This window comes from Gasterosteus aculeatus, chromosome 3 (assembly GCF_964276395.1).
Source record: "Gasterosteus aculeatus chromosome 3, fGasAcu3.hap1.1, whole genome shotgun sequence".
Classification (NCBI taxonomy): domain Eukaryota; kingdom Metazoa; phylum Chordata; class Actinopteri; order Perciformes; family Gasterosteidae; genus Gasterosteus; species Gasterosteus aculeatus.
Genome location: NC_135690.1, coordinates 3,215,769 through 3,233,207, shown reverse-complemented (window position 1 = coordinate 3,233,207; position 17,439 = coordinate 3,215,769). Strand labels below are relative to the sequence as shown.

The window sequence follows — 17,439 nt, the reverse complement described above, 5'->3', positions numbered from 1 at the left end:
TTGTCAACCAATGTGGGAGTAACTCAAAGTTGTTCCTGTGAACACAGAGTGGATTTTCACTTGGAAGTAGTGCGGCCGATATAGTTTCGATGTCGACAAGTGGTTGCTGTGGGGGATAGATTTCCATGAGTGGAAACTGAAAACAGAGGCGCGCAAAAAAAAAAAATGACCATGGCAACTCGATCATCGCCATTGAGACTCCTGGCTATGAGAAGCGTGAGAAAACGCGTTGTATCCTCGCAAGGGGGAAGAGATTTCTTTTGGGGTAACAGCTCGGGCCCCGGTGAGTGTTTGTTAAAGGGAAGTTACGCAGCCTATTTGTCTGAGGTGTCCGTGTGATTGCCGCGCCGTGTCCCAGCCAGCGCCCTGTGAGGCAGGAAAGATGGGGTCTGCCTAGAATTGTTAGTGAGGGCAGAGGCCCACGCAGGTGATCACATCCACATCCACTGTTTTGACACAAACTCTGTTGAGGATATTTCATAAATGTTTGGATATTTGGTGTGTGGGTGTGCAGGTACAAGTGGATCTTTGGCCGACGTGTCCTCAGATCTCAGACACTGTCAGTGTGCGTGTGTTCCTAAAGAAACGGCCCATATGAGTCCTGTCAGTGGGATTGGCACTGAGAACCACGTTGGACAGAGGATAAAAAGGCTCCTTGGTTCGCCGAATATTAGAGGAAAAAAAATCATTCCGAGCATCCCAGCAGCATTGGGAATATTGATATCCTCTCACTTGCGCCCCTTTCTGATCTCTCTTTTTCCATTTCCTCTTCTCTTCCCATTCTCTGAGCTGTAAACCAGAGTAAACTGCTTCACAGAAAATCAGCAGTTTTAGAAGATTGATTAAAGATTAAGTAGAAGAAAAGGGCAAAGGGATGGGGATCGAAATGTTGGCAATTTGAGGGAGCGCCTCTAAAAAAAAAGATAAATAAACAAGCAGCGTGTGGAGATGAGGGCGCACGTGTGTGTGGAGAGGGGGGGAAAGGGTTCCTTAACGGGGTCCCCGTTACAGGGAGAGAGAGGGAGAGACAATCTATCTGGAGAGGAGAGGTGTCACTCACGCTGTGAGCACACACTCATCACCCCCACCCCCCTCTCGTCCCCCAGTATTCCATCACTGCGCTCCCCCTCCTTCGCCCGCCTCACACACTCTATCATCCAACTCCCCTTACGCCCACACCCATCCTTTCCACCCCCCCATCGTTGTGTGTGTGCCACAGAGGCACACACACTCCCCTCTCTCTCTCCCCCATACATGACCCACACGCCACACGATTCTTCTTCTATGTTCTTTCGGTCTGGTGCAAAATGTTTTCACGCGCACAAGAGCTTGTGTGGAACACACACACGTGCACACACAAACATCTTAAGAGGCAGAATGTGTCACGCCCTGTTTTATTTTGTAGTTTTCTGCGTCTTGTGTCCCTGGGTAACTTCACTTGCTGCCTTGTCCTGTCTTCCCCTATGATTGTCTGTCATGTCATGATTGTTTCCACCTGTGTCCAATCACCTGCACCTCACTAGTGTATTCAAGCCATGTGTGTCTCTTGTCACTTGTCGTGTCATTGTTGAATGTTCAAGCCTGAAGTGTTCCTGTTTCCCACCTGTGTTTTTGGAATTTTGCTTTGGAATTTTTGGCTATTAAAGTCTTTTTGTTTGTTTGAGTCCTGCCTACACCCGTTCGTGACAGAATGGGTGGGATTTGTCAGTTTGTGGTGGGCTAATTATTGATTTAAACCACACAATACAGCAACGATTAAGACCACATGGTCGATATCTTCACTTTACTGAGCACCTTTCTAGTTTCGACGGACACCCAAAATCAAAAAGTTTCACCGGAAAAAGACATACTGCCCGCCTCCTTCATCCCTTATGTAGCCTCCCTTTTACCCACGCACTCCACAAGTGTAACCTTCTCCTGTCCTACGGAGCTCCTAATGTCCTTTTTTAAAATTCTAATTCCTCTATACAATTTCCCTTTCAAATTTGCTTCACAGTTAGCAGAAATTAATTAGCTAACCTGCATGGTAGACTGGCGATCCATAATACATCTCTTCTCAGGGAGGCCGACCCATATGCATGCATGCTCTATTGAGAGTTTGTGTGTGTGTGGTTATGAATGAGTGCATGCATTGCAGTAAATGTTCATTTCTGCAGGGTGAGGCTTCAGGTCACAGAGGGGGAGCATTTCCCTGACTCTTCAATACAAGATTTAAAATAAAATAATAAATAAGATTGCATACTTGTGCTCACCTATGAGTATGTGCGTGTTTGTGTATCTGTGTGTGCCCCTGGCAGCTCGACTTCTTTCTTGATTTTCTGCATTCTAAAATCAACCCCAAGATCACACATCACATTTGTCTCATGACAAATGTAGCTTTGGACATTTCTGCCAACTGCAGAGTCGAGAGAACAAAGACTTCTAAAGCTCTCTTTTGACTTTGTTCTCCCTCAGCCGCCCTCCCTTCGCTCTGTCACTTGTCTTCTGTCTTATTGCACTCACAGATGTCCCACGTCTTCCTAACCTACAATGAAAGACATTGGTCTCTCTCTCTCTCTCTCTCTCTCTCTCTCTCTCTCTCTCCCTCATATTTTTTTTTCTCCCTATGAGGAGATTAACACAATCTCTACTCGGCGTGAGAAAACAAACACAGATAATCCCGGGCCTCGCTGCTGGCGTGTGACCGAGGATTAGCCAGCCGTTTTAAGTGAGAGCATATGGAAATAATAAAGGCAAACTGACACATCCGCGAGCTTGCTTGTCCTCCAGGTAAGAGAGGGAACGAAAGGCACAAATAGCAAGCTTACACAGCTCACAGCACCCTGAAAACATTCCTCAAAAGGGGGAACCTCCTGAATCAGGACGCTGCTGGATTCCATTAACGATGCTGTGACGTGCCCGGTGTTGCGTCTGGAGTGTGTAATATCCGAGCTATTAAATTTAGTATACGCGTGTAATGGTGCTGGGAAACCGGAGCGTCGGTGGCTATGAGTGCTTTCGCAAACACGCTGCGCCTTCTCTACACTTTTTTTAAAATTGCAATTTCCAGGTGTGCTCGAGCTGCCGCCACCAGTCCACCAGTCGCATGGATGTGAACCTCTGGGCTCTGGGGGACGCTGCAGCAGAGCAGAGTCCCGGAGCTCCTGTGTCGAGAACCAGTTATGCAAATTCCTCAATTACCTGCTACTTACACTGTGGCCTTGCTCACATGCTGTATCAAAAATCCATTAGCAGCAATGTGTACATTCATTAGTGTCACACATACGTCCACATCATAGTTTATTTTTCATCTTCACTGGGTGTTCACATCATAGTCTATTCATCTCCACTGCATGTTCACTAACTCTCCTGTCATTTCAGATCCTCCCACCTCGTCACCTGATTTCCTGCACCTGGTTCTCCTCACCCTCACCTGTGGTGCCTTCCCTCGTCAGTCACTCACTATTTAAGCCAGTCACATTCTGTTGCTCACTGCCAGATTGTCTTGTGTGTTCTACCAAGTTTTCCAGCGTTTCCCGAAGCCATCCTGTTTTTCTCGATTCCGACCTCGTCTGTTCCTCGACCCCGATTTACCTGTCTGCCCCGTTTTGGATTTGTCTGCCTGTCTGTGTGCCCTCCTGATTCTGACCCTGCCTGTCCTCGTCTACGGATTACCTGCCTGCCCCTCTGGACTTGTTTGCCTCCTGACGGATCTCCCGGTTTTGACCCTGCCTGAACCTTGATTAAAACCCTCCTGTCTTGTCCATCGTGTACGAGTCGTGCATTTGGGTTCTCCCGTACTCCGGTATCAGTAACCGTGACAGTACAATCTGGCCAAACATGAACCCAGCCGACCAAGAACGTACCGAGCCCGAAACCCCGAATCCAAGCAACATGTTGCAGCGCCATGAGCAGCAGCTCCACTTCATGGCTGAGGCCATGCAGTCTATGTCGGCCCGCCATGAGAGCAGCATGGAGTCCCTCCGCGACCACCTGCGGAACCTCGCCGTGGTGACGCGTACTCCGGACGTCACCCCCGCTGCTGCCCAAGCACCCACCTCCGCTCCAATGTCCGACGCACGTCTTCCTCCACCCGAGCGTTGTTCCGGCGCTCCCGGTTCCTGTCGACCGTTCCTGGTACAGTGTTCGCTCGCCTTCGAGCTCCAGCCGTCCGCGTTTCCCACCGAGAGGTCCCGGGTAGCGTACATTGTTTCCTTGCTCACAGGGAGAGCAAGGGATTGGGGAACGGCCGAATGGGCTAAACAGACTTCTATCTGTTCCTCCGTCGCGTCGTTTTCCGAGGCGATGCAGAGGGTTTTTGACCATGCCACTCCCGGACGAGAGGCGGCCCGGGGACTGTTTGGTCTGCAGCAGGGAATACGATCCGTTTCCGACTATTCCATTGACTTTCACACCATGGCAGCGGAGAGTGACTGGAACCAAGCCTCGCTTCGCGATGCCTTCTACCACGGATTATCCAGCCGCGTAAAGGACGAATTGGCAGCTCGGGATCTCCCTGCTGGTTTAGACGAGCTGGTCGCCCTCGCCATTCGGATCGACGGCCGTCTGCGGGAGCGGAGAAGAGAGAGGGTCGCTTGCGCAGCTTCAGGATCACCGCCGCGCCAGTGGCCGGAACCGCGACGGGCACCAACCGAGGGTGGACCTTCTGAGTCTATCGCGGGGCCAGAGGCAATGCAGCTGGGACGGGCTCGACTCGCTCCGGCTGAAAGGCACCGCCGCCTGCAGGCCAACCAATGCATGTACTGCGGTCAAAGCGGTCATTATGTGAACGCTTGTCCAGTAAAAGACAGGGCTCACCAGTCAACCAGAGGGCGCTGGTGAGCCGGGAAGTTAGATTAGAAATGCCCTCTCGACCCCAAATCCATGCCCAGTTGTTTTTCCAGGATAAGAGCTACACTGTTCCGGTTCTGATTGACTCGGGTGCAGACGCCAATCTCCTCGACCAAGACCTGGCCTTCAAGATGGGGATTGAGCAAATCGCTTTGGAAAGACCCATCCGGGCCACGGCGTTGGACGGTCGGCTACTCTGCAGGGTGACTCATCAAACCACCCCGCTGCGCTTGGAGATGTCAGGTAACCACAGTGAAGCACTCACCTTTCATGTACTTCATGCACCTCAACAACCAGTCATTTTGGGGTTTCCATGGCTTAGGAGGCATAATCCGCACATTGACTGGGTTACTGGGACTATATTTGGGTGGAGTCCTCACTGTCACGCGGTTTGTTTAAAGCCGGCGTCTGCCATTAGCCGCTCCGTGTCTCCTGAGTCCCCAGATCTCACGGGCGTACCCGAGGATTACCACGATGTAAAGGAGGTGTTCAACAAGGCTCGGGCCACCTCACTACCGCCTCACCGCCCGTACGATTGTGCTATAGACCTCCTTCCGGGCACCTCGCCCCCAAGAGGGCGACTATTCTCTCTGTCGGCCCCTGAGACTAGGACTATGGAGAAGTACATCAGCGACTCCTTGGCTGCCGGTCTCATTAGACCGTCGTCATCCCCGGCCGGCGCGGGGTTCTTTTTTGTGAGCAAGAAGGACGGATCCCTGCGACCTTGTATTGATTACCGGGGACTCAATAACATCACCATCAAAAACAGGTATCCACTTCCACTCATCTCATCTGCTTTTGAGTTGCTACAAGGGGCAACTGTATTTTCCAAACTAGATCTACGCAACGCGTATCATTTGGTCAGGATCAGAGAGGGGGATGAGTGGAAGACGGCCTTCAACACTCCCAGTGGACATTATGAATATTTGGTCATGCCATTTGGCCTCACTAATGCCCCAGCTGTTTTCCAGGGGCTGGTAAACGACGTTCTCCGCGATCTGCTCAATGTCTGTGTTTTTGTCTATCTGGACGATATTTTGATTTTTTCCAAGTCTACACAGGAGCATGTGATACATGTACGGCAAGTCCTCAAGAGACTCCTTGAGAATCACCTCTTCGTTAAGGCAGAGAAATGCAGTTTCCACACCTCGGAAGTATCTTTTCTGGGCTTCGTCATCAAAGCCGGCAATATTCAGATGGACCCTGCGAAGACCAGGGCGGTGGCAGACTGGCCCCAACCCTCCACCCGCAAAGAACTGCAGCGTTTTTTGGGCTTCGCCAATTTCTATCGGCGGTTCATTCGGAACTACAGTGCTGTGGCTGCTCCTCTCACCGCTCTAACCTCCCCACAAGTGCCCTTTCAGTGGACCTCGGTAGCGGCCAGGGCATTCGGGGAATTGAAAACACGTTTTACCTCTGCCCCTATCCTTGTTTTCCCAGACCCTGCTCGCCAGTTTGTGGTGGAGGTGGATGCGTCGGACACCGGTGTAGGAGCAGTTCTCTCGCAGCGGTCGTCTACAGATCAGAAGGTTCATCCATGCGCCTTCTTCTCCCGGAAACTGTCTGCCACGGAGAGGAACTATGACATCGGGGATCGGGAGTTATTGGCGGTAAAGCTTGCACTGGAGGAGTGGAGACACTGGCTGGAGGGAGCTGACCAGCCGTTTATGGTATGGACTGACCACAAAAACTTAGAGTACATTCGCTCTGCCAAGCGGTTGAACTCCAGACAGGCAAGGTGGGCTCTATTTTTTAACCGTTTCGAGTTTACTCTAACTTACCGGCCGGGCACGAAGAATGCCAAACCTGATGCCCTGTCCCGTCAGTACCAGTCCAGGAGCTGCGTTCAGAGTCCGGAGAACATTCTCCCCCCTGAATGTGTTGTTGGGGCAGTGGCCTGGGAGGTGGAAGAGGAAGTAAAACAGTCTCATACAGCGCAACCGGCACCGAGTGCCTGCCCCGATAACCTTCTGTTTGTCCCAGCGAATCTGCGCTCAAAGGTCCTGCAGTGGGGTCACTCTTCCCGCCTGGCTTGTCACCCGGGAGTGATCCGCACGCTAGCTCTGCTGAAACAACGGTTTTGGTGGCCCACCATGGAGAAGGACGCTAGAGAATTCGTCAGTGCCTGCATTATCTGCGCTCAGCATAAGCCCTCTCACAAGGCTCCATCCGGCCTTCTTCACCCCCTGCCCATCCCTCATCGTCCCTGGTCCCACATTGCCTTGGATTTTGTAACCGGCCTACCCCCATCTGACGGTAACACAGTTATTCTAACGGTAATTGATCGCTTCTCCAAGTCTGCTCAACTCATCCCTCTACCTAAGCTGCCTTCTGCTAAAGAGACAGCAGAATTGCTATTACAGAAGGTGTTCCGCCTGCATGGTCTGCCCGTCGATGTGGTCTCCGATCGGGGGCCACAATTCACTTCTCATTTTTGGTCTGAGTTTTGCAGGCTACTGGGGGCCACAGTCAGCTTATCGTCTGGATTTCACCCACAGTCCAACGGTCAGGCAGAGCGGATGAACCAGGAGATGGAGACTTCTCTACGCTGCATCTCTTCCCGCAACCCCCGCTCTTGGTCCCAGCAACTCCTATGGGTCGAGTATGCCCACAACACACTCCCCAGTTCGGCTACCGGGCTCTCACCTTTCCAATGTTCTAGAGGATACCAACCTCCGCTGTTTCCGGAGCAGGAACTGGAGGCAAGCGTCCCTTCTGTCCAGGCGTTCATTCAGCGGTGTCGGCGCACCTGGAAGCAAGCCCGCTCCACGCTCCTGCGTACCTCGGACCGGTATCAACGGTCGGCTAATAGACGTCGCACCCCGGCACCCTGCTACGTCCCGGGACAACGTGTCTGGTTGTCCGCCCGGGACCTTCCACTCAGAGTGGAGTCCAAGAAGTTGGCGGCTCGATTTGTGGGTCCCTTTCCAGTCTCCAGGGTCGTCAACCCTGCAGCAGTCAGACTCCAGTTGCCGCGGGCCATGAAGGTCCACCCCACCTTTCATGTCTCCAGGCTAAAACCTGTCCTGGAGAGTCCACTTCAACCCTCCTCCAGACCCCCTCCGCCCCCCCAGCTCATTGACGGGGGCCCAACTTACACGGTCCGGCGCCTACTCAAGTCTCGTCGACGGGGTAGGGGGCTGCAGTATCTGGTGGATTGGGAGGGATACGGCCCAGAGGAGCGCTTGTGGGTCCCGTCACGCCACATACTAGACCCTTCCCTGATCAGGGACTTCCACAGAGCACACCCGGACCAGCCCAGTGGGACGTCGAGAGCCGTCCCTAGAGGGGGGAGTTCTGTCACACATACGTCCACATCATAGTTTATTTTTCATCTTCACTGGGTGTTCACATCATAGTCTATTCATCTCCACTGCATGTTCACTAACTCTCCTGTCATTTCAGATCCTCCCACCTCGTCACCTGATTTCCTGCACCTGGTTCTCCTCACCCTCACCTGTGGTGCCTTCCCTCGTCAGTCACTCACTATTTAAGCCAGTCACATTCTGTTGCTCACTGCCAGATTGTCTTGTGTGTTCTACCAAGTTTTCCAGCGTTTCCCGAAGCCATCCTGTTTTTCTCGATTCCGACCTCGTCTGTTCCTCGACCCCGATTTACCTGTCTGCCCCGTTTTGGATTTGTCTGCCTGTCTGTGTGCCCTCCTGATTCTGACCCTGCCTGTCCTCGTCTACGGATTACCTGCCTGCCCCTCTGGACTTGTTTGCCTCCTGACGGATCTCCCGGTTTTGACCCTGCCTGAACCTTGATTAAAACCCTCCTGTCTTGTCCATCGTGTACGAGTCGTGCATTTGGGTTCTCCCGTACTCCGGTATCAGTAACCGTGACACATTAGGAACCATATGTAATAAGTAAATGCCAGAGTCCACCGGGGGAGAGCGGCGGATGAATGCTCTACTGTGTGGCTCACTTTGATTTTGCGTGTCTCCTCTTGGACATCTGTGTGTCCGTGTGTGTGTGTCTGTGTGTGTGTGTGAATTTGAAATTAGGCAGACTTGGCTCTGAGCCAGAGCCATAGACAAACAATAAGCACAAGCCGTCTGACACGCCTCGAGACACCAACCGGAGGAGGGAGGGTGGGGTGGTGGGTGCGTGGGGTTGTGTACGGGATGTATGCATAGGTGTATGTGTGTGTGTTCTAGCTTGTGTGTCTCCCTGCCCTGCATTTTTGGACATGTGTGGGGAGATCAGGCCGAGAGAGGGAGAGTAATGAAATGCAGAGATAGAGAGAGAATGGCAGAGCGAGGGGATCTGTTCTATTGCGGGGGGGTCTCTGTGGGCCCGACGGTAAATAAGCAGTGATAAGCAGCAGGCTTCTTCAGTCGACACCCCGACTTGCAGGCTGCTAATGACCCGACCGTCTCTCTCGCCTGTCCCCTTCCTTACCCTCGCCTCTGTCTCCCTGTGCTCATCAGCAGGTCTCCGGCGTCCTCCTCCTTCTGTCTGTCCCCGTCCTCCATTTTGCAATCACATATTCTCTCACAGCTTCTTTTTAACTAACAGCGAACGTCTTCCTCCAGCTCCCTCTGTAGACTCGATTCCTTCCTAATCTGCTGTTAAACCCCCCCCCCGCCTCACTCCGCGCCTCCTCGGCTCAGTCTCCCGACCGCCTCTCATCCCTCACGCCGTTCTGAGAAGTAGAGAGCCACCGCAGCGCCAGTTCCGTCGCCTAAAATGTGCAATCGCAGATCTTCTACTCCCTCTTCAGAGTTTAAACACGGAGCCGCAAGGTCAAGTGTGCGGCGTGTTGACGTGTGCGTCTGTATCTCTCTCTCCCTCTCTGTGGTTTATTGCTGCAAGGTGTGTGTCTCCGCTCTGTGTGTGGGTGTGTGTGTGTGCGTGTGTGGGTGTGTGTGCATTGTTAGATGACCGGCTAAAGAGATTCAGCCCACAGCAGCAGGGATGGCCAGCAAGGTCAAGGCCGACTCTGTGATACACACAAATTGTTCCGCTCAGAAACCCTTCGGTTCTCCGGGGGCCACACACATCATCTCTGCTAACGTTCTCCTTACTTTGAAAGGCTTCTGCATGGAAATGGACATCGGAGCATGCTCATTACTAACACACCCACGCACAACATTCTTTGAAACCTTTTTTGGTTTTGTTGTGGGGTGGCGGGTGGGGGGGTAACTAGTGAAAGTGAGGGGGAGCTTAGTGTCAATTTAACGCTGTTTGTTTTTAATTCTATTAGCTGTAGTTTGTCTGCCATGTTTGTCATTAGTGGTGCGTGGAATCCTATTCGAGTCAGATCTTTGGGATTTATTCATATGAGCAGTTTTCTGGAGCACCTTTTAACACACGCACCCCCCGCCCCCCACCCACCCAATGCCGTCGGCTCTATGGCTGACTTCTGACACGCTGCCTTGCAGCGATCTGTAAATACTCAATATATGTTCCACTTTGCTCGCGAAGTGCTCAAATATGAATCCTCTAGCATCCCGTGAGTGTTGAGTTGCATTTAATATTTAACCCTTAGCAGTTGGTCTAATCTATTTCTCTTCTTCTCTCGATGCCTTTGAAGAGGGATTAAAGCAACACAAAACCGCGTGGAGGAGGCCACGTTGAACAACTAATTGTTCGTTTTGTTTCCGTCTTTGAATCTAGTGGGAGGAATGCTGCGGGTGAGAGGTGTGTTATAAATCTGCAAGTCAATTTCCTTTCTCATCTTTTTTTATCTCGCCCGTCTCCATGTTGCATGTGCGTGTTGATTGATTGGCTCTCCTTAGGAGTTCTTCTTCTTTCGGCCTCTCACTTCTTCATTTGGTCTTTTTGTTTCCACGTTGTCTCCCTCTTTGTCTCAAAGTCGTGTTTCTCCTCCGTTTTGACTGTTTTTTATTATCCCTCTTTCTGCGTGTGGCCACGGATGGTTATTTTACCGCTCTGTGTCTCTTAGCCTATGTGCTAATTTCTCTGTGTGGCTGTCAATGACTGCGCAGCTTTCTTTTTCTCTTTCCGCATGTCTCTCTCTGGTTCCTCCATATTCTTAGTGCCTTGTTAGACTGTCACCGCCTCTCGGGACCTCATTTTAACACCCACCCTTTGTGCTGCAACCCCCCTTCCGTGCTCCTCTTTCCTCATTCCTTGGTCCTTGCCTCTGCCTTTTTTTCTTTTCTTCTTGAGTCTCCAGTCCTCTCCCTGCCTCAGCTTCTCTTCAAAGGAGCTCCCAGCGGGGCTTGGAGATGCCACTCTGCACACCCCCTCCAGGTGAGGATTGTTTTTCAGCGGATCCCTGCTAAACCAAGGCTGACGCTGGTGAATTCAAACGGAGTCGTGAGCACAGGTGATGGAAACGCCAACAACCCGTTGCTTCGCTAATATGGGCTTTTCAAAACAAATAGTAATGTTGTTTTACAGAGTTGCTGTTATTGTGGGTCTCTGCTGGGGAAAACAATCCCTCTCGAAAAGCATTTCAGGAGAATTTAGGAACGTTTTTTAAAGAATTCTATACAGGTTAGGAGACTTCTCTTCCAGTTTTGAAGATGTAGTCTTGCCTGTAGGAGCCTACTAGCACAATAAGAAAGGATGACTGAGACCAACAGAAGGACAATAGTGAAACGATTGATTAGTCGATGAATGAGTTTTTGAATCCGGCTCCTCTCAGAAATATTTTAGCTTCTCGTTTCTTCACCACAGATGTTTGACCTTCACTGTGATACAACTTGCAGCACAGGGGCTCCAGTGCACGATGAGGACTATTAGTGGAGGAGACACTATGTGACAGTCAGAATATTCATAGATGCTGGATTTTTGATCGAAGGAGGAGTACAAGTCATTTATAATGAATATCTTTTTTTGGATTCTATTTCAGAGAATTTCAGACATGCATGGAGGCAATCATTTATAATCAGGCTAATCAGTTAAAGACGTGCCTCAAACTCATTTAAATGTACGCGGCGTATACTGCTCACAATATAAATACATGACTGACCCCCCCCCCCGAGCAGAGAGCGAGCTGACAGCGTTGATAGAGACACGTCTGTATTTACACTGAAGAGTCTTCAGGGCTCATTTGAAATTAAAGCATTGTATCTCAGATGAGCCTCCCACGCAGAGCGCACTCTCCCCATTGGGTCTGGGTTATGTGTGAGTGCGGAGGCCTCTCTGCTGAGATCAGACGGGCGTGTATTCAGGGTTACAATGCGTACTAGTAACAAGTGGGTGGCCAACTAGCACCACCTGCATCCTCAGGAGAAGGGGATTATGGGAGACTACGGGGATTGTTTGAAACTGAAATCACCTGAACTACACTGAAAGGAGCAGTTAGGCAGCTGAACTGGCAAAGAGCCATCGCCTCATTGATCCTTCTGTACATGCAAAATGCTCTGCGCACCCAGGGGAGAAAAACAACCTTTTTTGCTGAACGGCGGCAGTCAAAACATTCTCGCTGCAAATTACGGCTGACTCCAGCGAGTACGGACGCCTCATTGTGTTCTGCTGTCAACAGATGGAAGCGTTGATAGGGGGAGGCGGGTACACTGTGAATCAGGCGGCAAGTTCATTTGTCATCAAACCACTCTCATCGGATGGGAGTCATAGAAGGAGAAAAAGGTGAGATGAATATAGATCACCTGTTTAAAAAATCCACAGATGCAAAGGGCGGCGGAGGAATGACTCATGCGGAGTGGGACAGGCTTACACAGTGTCTTTGTGTTCGTCCAGGTGATTCCAGGTAATGTGCTTTGGCAACGTGCTGTCAGCTATGCTGGGACTCACAGGCGACACAGATCTCAATCTGTTCCACCCTTCACCCGTCCGTCCCTCCGTCTCCATCGCCTCACCTTGTTGAGCGTGATGACCGCCTCTTGGTTCACTCCCGTGATGTTGAACGTCTCCCCGGTCTCCCCCTCCAGGATGGTGTAGTCCAGCCTGGCGTTCTCGCCCAGATCGGCGTCGGCCGCTGAGATGCGCCCAATCTCGGCCCCCGGGATGGCCAGCTCGGACACGGAGAAGGACCACATACCTGGGGGAGGGGACAGGGCAGGCGCTGATACACCTCAATGAAACAGTTAACAGTTCATTTTATCTTTTTCAACATTTTCAAATTGCTCTTCACAACCTGCTGCTGAGGCAGCGTTTGCAATATTGTTTTTGGAAAAGCAGCATTTTATTCGGATGAAGGAGCGAGATAAGAGGAGAGGAAGGCAGAGTATGTGTTGGGAATTGAGGCTTTATTAAAAGCCAAGTAAAATACGTCTGTAAAGAAATAATTAAATAAATGAAAAGGAGAAACACAGAGATTAAAAAAGTAACACAGATTACAGGTATGAAAAGCTGCTTTGTCTGCCTCCGTGTTGATGGCCGCGGCCAGCTTTTCATCACAATCACATTCCCTCCTCCTGCAAACAAGAGCGAATCAAGATAACAGGCTCTTTCATGTGGGCTGCCATAATTTTTACACTTGCTGGTTTTACGTTTACAGCTGGGCCCATTAAAGCAGCACATTATTAGAGTCCTTCTGCTGGCTTTGCAGTTCACACGCAGTACATTTCTCTCACCGACCAGCCGATGCACCTATCTGACGAAAGCATGGAGTGCACCTGTGAACAGGCCTTACTACATAACAAAACCCACTAGCACTTTAGTGCACCCCAACAGACACAGCGGCCACCCGCTGCACGGACCAGAACAAGCGAGGTAGGAAGGGAGAAGGTAAGATATCACCATTTGGCTCGCACGCACAGAACAGACAGCTCATCCGAACGGAGGCGTTATCTGCTCCGCTAAATCTGAAGGAATCAGATAGATAGACCTGTACGTGTGAGCGAGAACAACATCGCACAACCGGATTGACAGAATAAAAGATAGCCAGCGTCGTCGACAGGACGCCATCCAGGGCAACGCACAGTGCAGACGAGTTGTAGATGTGACAACATCAAAACTGTGAGCTTATTTCACTTTGAGGATTCGGAGATCACGGGTGGCGTCGCCGGGCAAAGCTATCAACCAGGGTGTTTGAATGTTGTCTTTTATTTTACTGGTTTGAAAGCACACAAAATAGGGCTTCACGCTCCAACAACCTGAATAACAAAAATGTTTATTTGTCAAACCCTCCCAAAGCGCACATGACCATCACAAGTTTTACGATTCCTATGTTTTGTTTAAAGCTGCAGAAGGGTCATTTTCTAATCAGGTTTTCTTATGTTTGTTGAAATTATTTTCAAAATGGTAACAATGCTCTGTTAATGTAGCAGAATAAGCTGTTTAATCACATAATTCTTCTTAAATACTTGTTGACTCGGTCACTAAATGGAGCGACGTTTGGAGTTAGCAGTGCCAGCTTCTCTTATGAAAAATAGTTAGGAGCTTGAAACCCCCGACACAAACAACACGTTCTATGCTTTATTCATTCGGTTCCTGGCATGTTTTTTTTTTTTTTAAAGGTGTCTGGAATCAAAAAAGAAAAACCAAACACGTACCATGTTCAAGTGCCGCTTTAGTGTAAACCCTCCTTAGGACACAAACATTCTCATAAATCAATTCAGAGCGCAGGACCTGAATGCGTCTGTGGTAACCCCACCACTCGGTCCGTCTACATCTGTGGGAAGGAGGCCTCCACACCTTATTTTTTAATCACCTCCAGTTAGAACAGAACACACACTTTTTGCAGAAAACCGAACAACGCCGCTGCCCCCCCCTCAGGATGAGGCCATCCGTCTGTGCAATACGTGCTGATGCTAAACATGATCAGGAGAAGTTGCTGCTGTGCTTTTATCACATGCCACAGATCGAACACTGCGAGGTTGCGATCAAAAGACGCAGCGGAGGGAAAACCTCATTGAGCCTGTCGTTTCCTCATCTTGAACACTTATTGAATTGAGCACCGGCATGTTACTGCTGTGGCAATAAGAGTCAGGATAGATGAATGGAGAACACTCTAAACAGCCAGGATGGATTTGGATTAGAATGAATTTGAACAAATTCTCTCTTGAGCAAGATGAAACTGCAGTGAATCTAATAGTTTCTCCTTTCTTCATCGAGCTGCCATTTATAACAATGCAGTTTTCCCAGCTGCGTGTTCCCCTGATTGGTACTAATAATTGCTGTCGGGGAGAAACTCTCCTAAAAACACAACTCAAATATATTATTCCTTCATTAGTTTGTTTCTCTCTCCGGCTGCTGCCGCCATGTTTTCTTTTGTAAATGGCATAACAACAAAAACGACAAAGCAATTCACCGGCAACCACTGGAATGAGCTTTGTTTTTTCTCTGTGGTTAAATATGCTTCAGTAGTGATGTGCTGGCACTGCGACCTTTCTGTGCACATCACAGGCAGCGAGAACAGCAGCATTACGCTGACTGCTGACCGGCAAGGGCCATGAATCGGCCCCGTAGCAAGCGCAGCTCTCCAGGCTGCTCTTTACCCACTTCTTCTGTCTTCCTCTTCTGTCTTCTTGCGTTAAACACAGTTAATTTACCTCCTGGTGGACAACCACTTCCTTCCCTCCTGTTTCTCACAGTGTTAAACTAGATGCTCTTGAGTGTTTGCTACTGCTTAAAGCGTAATGTACAAGATGTAATGACACTTTCCAGTGCACTTGCACTGCAACTTACGGACTCAAAGCTACCTTTTTGAAAGTGAAAATTGAGGAATAAGTACCTTAAGCAATTACTTAAAAGGTAGCAGGACTCCACTGTTACAATGTAGAATCACATCGGTTCCCTTGACAAAAGCCACAGGATTTCTCTCGAAAATGTTGAATTATTGGAAGTTACAAGATAATCTTGTGACCAATTTAAGATTTTTGTAAATGCAATCAGCCAAAGGCTGAAAAGGAAGCTAGAGGTGCATTAAAGGTTTAATCCTAATGTAGTCTTTTTTAGACACTATATACAAACCGCCTTTTCAAAACACATAAAAGCTTAAAAATTCCAAACATTAACCGGTTAGTGTTATACAACAAAATGTCAAATCTCTAAAGTTTCTGTTTCTCACCGACTTCATTTCAAGCATCAAACCAAAAACACGTGGAATGAATGTGCATGAATGTTTCCTAGGGACTCATTTCTGCACCACAAGTTCCATAAAGAAGCATTTTCTAGAACCTGCACACAACATCGTGCCCATACAACACCGTGAGCGGGAATCAGGACCTCAGTGTACCACCTGCCTGATGGGCACAAAAATCCCTGCTTACAGGCTCCAAAATGTCCTTTTTGGTTTTAAAAAGAAAACAATCTGGCTCAAAATACTTCACATGACATTATAAAATATGGTAAAGCACGTGTCACACAACCAGCATGCCAAGGCCCCCATGGCCCTGCAGGGAGGAGGGGATCTGCCCACTGGATAGGGGGGCAGCATGAGCCAACGACTCAACACTAAGCGCCCGTTTATGTGACGTGAATTCCATTCCAACCATCTGGGACTGACTGACGCAGCACCGGAAGGCCGGGACCAAGGCAACTGGGAACCATCAACCAAGATGCTGCTAATGAGACGGCAAATTAGGAGAGCTATTTACCAGAGACTACGGATTCTGTTGATCTGGGCTATTATGCGGTGAGAGTGGTGGCAGCGCACGCCCACGCCATCTCACTCTCTCTCTCTCTCTCATTCACTTGTCACCAACAGGGAACGCTGAAGGTGACAAAGGGGAGGGGGGGGGGGGTGATGCCGGCAAAGTAGGGTAGACTAAGTCATTATCAGCTTTCTTCTCACACGGGAGAGTAGCTGGCAACACAAGTCGTGCATCATTTCCACCTGTGATGGACTGGGTGGGGGTTTGAGGGGGGGGCAGCAGGGGGGGGAGAGAGAGGAGAACGAAAAGGCGAATGGTGTGGAGAGATTCCCATCTCATTCCGCACATGAGAGGCTCACAGCGGCAGCGCAGCTTCCCTGATGCAATCACTCGAGCTGCTGAAAATAGAGAGCGGATGATCCGTCCTCTGCCTTTTGTTCACGCGGGTGAAGTCATTAGAGCGGGCTGCCAGGGAACAGCATGGGCGCGCCACCTCTTTGCTCAGCGTTAGCGTCAGTGCAGGTGCCCCCCCTCAAACCCTCATGTTCTCCCTCCGGTCGGTATCAGCCAGCTCTGATTCGCCAGAGACAAACTATCGGCTCCCGGGGTAACTGGGGTTTGGTCGGGATTTTGCCACACTGGCAGGGGGATTAGTTGGAATGAAAGTGAGATGACAGGTGGGGGGGGTTAAAAGTGCAGAAAACTGCTAGTTGTAGAGGGAGGGGCTGAAATGTCAGATAAATGTGGAATAAAAGATGCAACACAAGGGGGACACAGAGGGACTGAAAGAAAACAGCGGGGGAACAAGTTTGGTCTCGGTAAAAGCAGTGAGAGGAGATGAGAGGAGAGCGGGGGGGGGGGGTTGTGGAATAGAAAAAATAAGAGCGTTTCCCCTCGTCTCATCTGAAGTGTTTCTCTTGGTGGTGGAGTCATTAAAAAAGTGTCTAGTTGGCTAAAGCGAACGCAGTGGTTTTGAAAATAGCCTGAATAAAATCTGCATCCATTTAGATCGGCAGGGGGGGGGTCCATCACACAGGCTCTCTTACTCAAGAGGGCTCAGGAGGAAAAGGCCGACGTTGGAAAGGGAGGATCAAGGAGCAAAGAGTGAGATTAAAGCATCATCAGAAGTGTC

The 17,439-nt window shown here is 50.0% G+C and overlaps 1 protein-coding gene across 2 annotated transcripts in view; it reads right to left on the bottom strand.

Annotated features, from left to right (window-relative positions):
• The window catches only part of cdh24b (cadherin 24, type 2b), a 124,153-nt gene that overhangs the window by 20,670 nt on the left and 86,044 nt on the right, over positions 1-17,439 (bottom strand). For both annotated transcript variants that reach the window (XM_078098698.1, XM_040171024.2), the window contains exon 6: positions 12,627-12,808. In XM_078098698.1, the coding sequence (XP_077954824.1) occupies positions 12,627-12,808 (182 nt within the window). The remainder of the gene's footprint in view (positions 1-12,626; positions 12,809-17,439) is intronic.